Source organism: Camellia sinensis, chromosome 4, assembly GCF_055761805.1.
Source record: "Camellia sinensis isolate YWXY chromosome 4, ASM5576180v1, whole genome shotgun sequence".
NCBI lineage: Eukaryota > Viridiplantae > Streptophyta > Magnoliopsida > Ericales > Theaceae > Camellia > Camellia sinensis.
Genome location: NC_138964.1, coordinates 138,495,380 through 138,498,354, shown reverse-complemented (window position 1 = coordinate 138,498,354; position 2,975 = coordinate 138,495,380). Strand labels below are relative to the sequence as shown.

General features: G+C 36.2%; 1 protein-coding gene across 1 annotated transcript; it reads left to right on the top strand.

Annotated features, from left to right (window-relative positions):
• Window positions 1-669: 669 nt before the first annotated feature.
• LOC145824073 (uncharacterized) lies at window positions 670-1,517 on the top strand. Its single transcript, XM_082923662.1, has 2 exons — window positions 670-1,247; window positions 1,487-1,517. Exons 1-2 carry the CDS (start codon window positions 670-672, stop codon window positions 1,515-1,517), a joined length of 609 nt encoding a protein of 202 aa, XP_082779788.1.
• The last annotated feature ends 1,458 nt before the right edge of the window (window positions 1,518-2,975 follow it).

Below are 2,975 nucleotides of genomic sequence, written 5' to 3'. Positions count from 1 at the left end.
ACGAAACCAAATCCAAAAACAACAATAGTAATAGGGCAATGTAGATATAAACATTCATATGACCTGTTTCCTTTATATTGTTTTCTATTTACTTTGGAATATTATGAACAGTTGTTTAATGGTATTGTGTTATAGGTCTATTTCTTGTTGCATTTGCTATTGTTGATTCAGTGACCACGGCTAATTGGTCGTGGTTCTTGCACGAACTTGGGAAGGTTGTTGATGGTAAGTGCCATATTACTTTTATTTCGGATCGTAATCTTGGTCTGTTAGAAGCTATGCCAAAGGTGTTCCCATCGGCTCACCGCGGTTATTGCTTACAACACTTGAAGAGCAATTTAAGAGACCGGATGAAAGGAATTGATAATGGATTTAGGGATCACCTAGTTAGTAGTTTGGGTGACTGTGGTAGGGTTTCATGAAAAACTTGCGAAATTAAAAGAGGAGGGTAAGCAACGAGCACATAATTTTTTCAAGGACTTGGCACCTGAGCACTGGGCAAATTCATACTTCAGGTAATAGTAGTTTCCTAATGTATTCCATTTGTCAAGTTTAGAATGGTAGCGATGTGAATTTTCAGTTATTTTTTGTGGCAACGTGAAATTTCATATTCAGTTTCGAAGAAATTAAATTCAATATTGTACAATGTTTGTGACGTTGTGTAAGGGCATGCGTTATGGGGAGATGACATCTAATGTTGCAGAGTCATTTAATAATTGGATTAAAGAAGCACACAATCTTCCTATCACTCAAATGGTGGACACAATTCGTACTCTGTTGATGCGGCAAATGTCTACACGGCGTGACCAAGCAAACAAGTGGAATGAGCTTATTTGTCCTACATTCGAAACAATTCTTCTTGATTTGTTCAACGACAACAGGTCTTGGCAAGTTAGCAAAGCCAATGAGGATGTGTTTGAAGTTCATTCGATACTATCTGTTACAGTTGATATTGCAAGGCGTACGTGTTCTTGCTTCAAATGGAAAACCAACAGATTCCCATGTGACCATGCTGTGATTGCTATTCAGAAAAGTCGCTACAATCTCAATGATTGTGTGGAACATTACTTTCATGTAGAGACATATCGTGCAGCCTATTCGGGTGCCATATTCCCTATACCATCAGTGGAAAAGCCGTCTTTTGATCCCACAGACTTCATTATATACTCACCAACTGTGAAAAGACCACTCAGAAGGCCGAAAAAGAATAGAATCCCATCAAGGGATGAGCAACTGAAGCAAATAAGGTGCAAGAGATGTGATAAGTTAGGAAGCCATAATCGAAAATCATGCAATGAGCCGATATAGGGTGTATATTTTTCATTTCAACATTGTGTTTTACATGAGATTTTTATATTGATTTTTGAAATAAGATTGTGTTGTGTTGGCAAACATTGTGCTGCAATAAGATTACGTTGTATTGACAAACATAATAATGGTTTGGCAAACTTAGTATTTGATTTGTGTTTTTTCTTTTTCTTTTTAGGTACCAAACTGATATTTTGTTGATGTTTTAATGATGAATACATGATGTGGACATTCACACTTGCGTAAAAGAATCATATTATGTGAAAACTCGCACATGGGTTGAACTTTTTTACATTATTGTTGTCAATGTTGACGTGAATATAAACTGTGATGTGAACTTTCACATGCATAGAGATTGATATAGTGTGAACATTCACAACTGTTATGAATAAGAACAAATGTGAATATTCACACTTGTGTATGTTATCCGTAATGATGGTCATGTAAACAATATGTACATTCCTGCACAAAATATGTGTATTATAGAACAATCGGGTTCAAATAATCGCATAAATTATGCACATCACAACACAACAGTATATCATAAGTGAATATGAACATTCACATCAGTGGTGCAACTGTGAACATTCGCATCTGTAAAACATTGGTGTATATGAACATTCACATTAGTGGTACAGATATGAATGTTCACATTTGGCAGAGATGAATAACATTCACAACTGTTATAAATAAGAACAAATGTGAATATTCACACCTGTGTATGTTATCCGTAATGATGTCATGTAAACAATGTGAACATTTCTACACAAAATATGTATATTATAAAACAATCGGGTTCAAATACTCGCATAAAATAACATAATAACACCAAAGGTAGATCAAAATTCACAAGTGACTTTTTCCCATTAATAGATGTTGTATCACTGATTTACAATCAATTGCTGTGTCAAAATGTCAAAGCAATTGATATTAACATTCATATCGAGTGTTGGTTAGTTTGTAGGTGGACACTCCCTACCTATAGGTTTTAATGATGCTCTGTTTTCTTATGATTCAAAAAACTATGTACTAATAAGTCTCGTAGTCCACACCATTCAGAATTAGTGAGGTTGCCAACAATTTCTTCATGGTATATGTACGCCCGCATGATGTAACATACTGCAGGTCCGCAGTCCACCCTGTAAATGCAAAATGGTTTTGATTAGCACTTGACATGTATGTTTGCATAATAGTTATGGAGGATTTGTGAAAAATGTAGTGAGGCTTATGAGTCGTAGCCCTGCCGAGGCCAGACATCAACTGATATGATTGGTTGTGACGGATATTAGCCTGCTAACTTAGTCTATAGCGGTGATGACTCGCCAATAACACGCACAACGTTCTCGATGTACTTCCTCCATGTAGGAAATTTCACATTAGGCACCAACGAACATATATGTGTGTACATTCATTTTTGGAATTTAACGTATGACAACAATTCATATTTGTGTACATTAAGAGCCACTTACAAGTTCCTATGCTTGGTCGATATACGGGTCATGTATGGCTGTCATTGGGCGTAATGAGTTATAATGTCTCCATAAATTGTCTTTAGCATCATACACAACTATCGTCCAGTGAAAGTCATGGTGCAATGGGACTAGTAGGTATCTCTCTCCTTGGTAGTTTTTCACATGTGCATCAATGTGTTTACTTCTTTTGCGAGG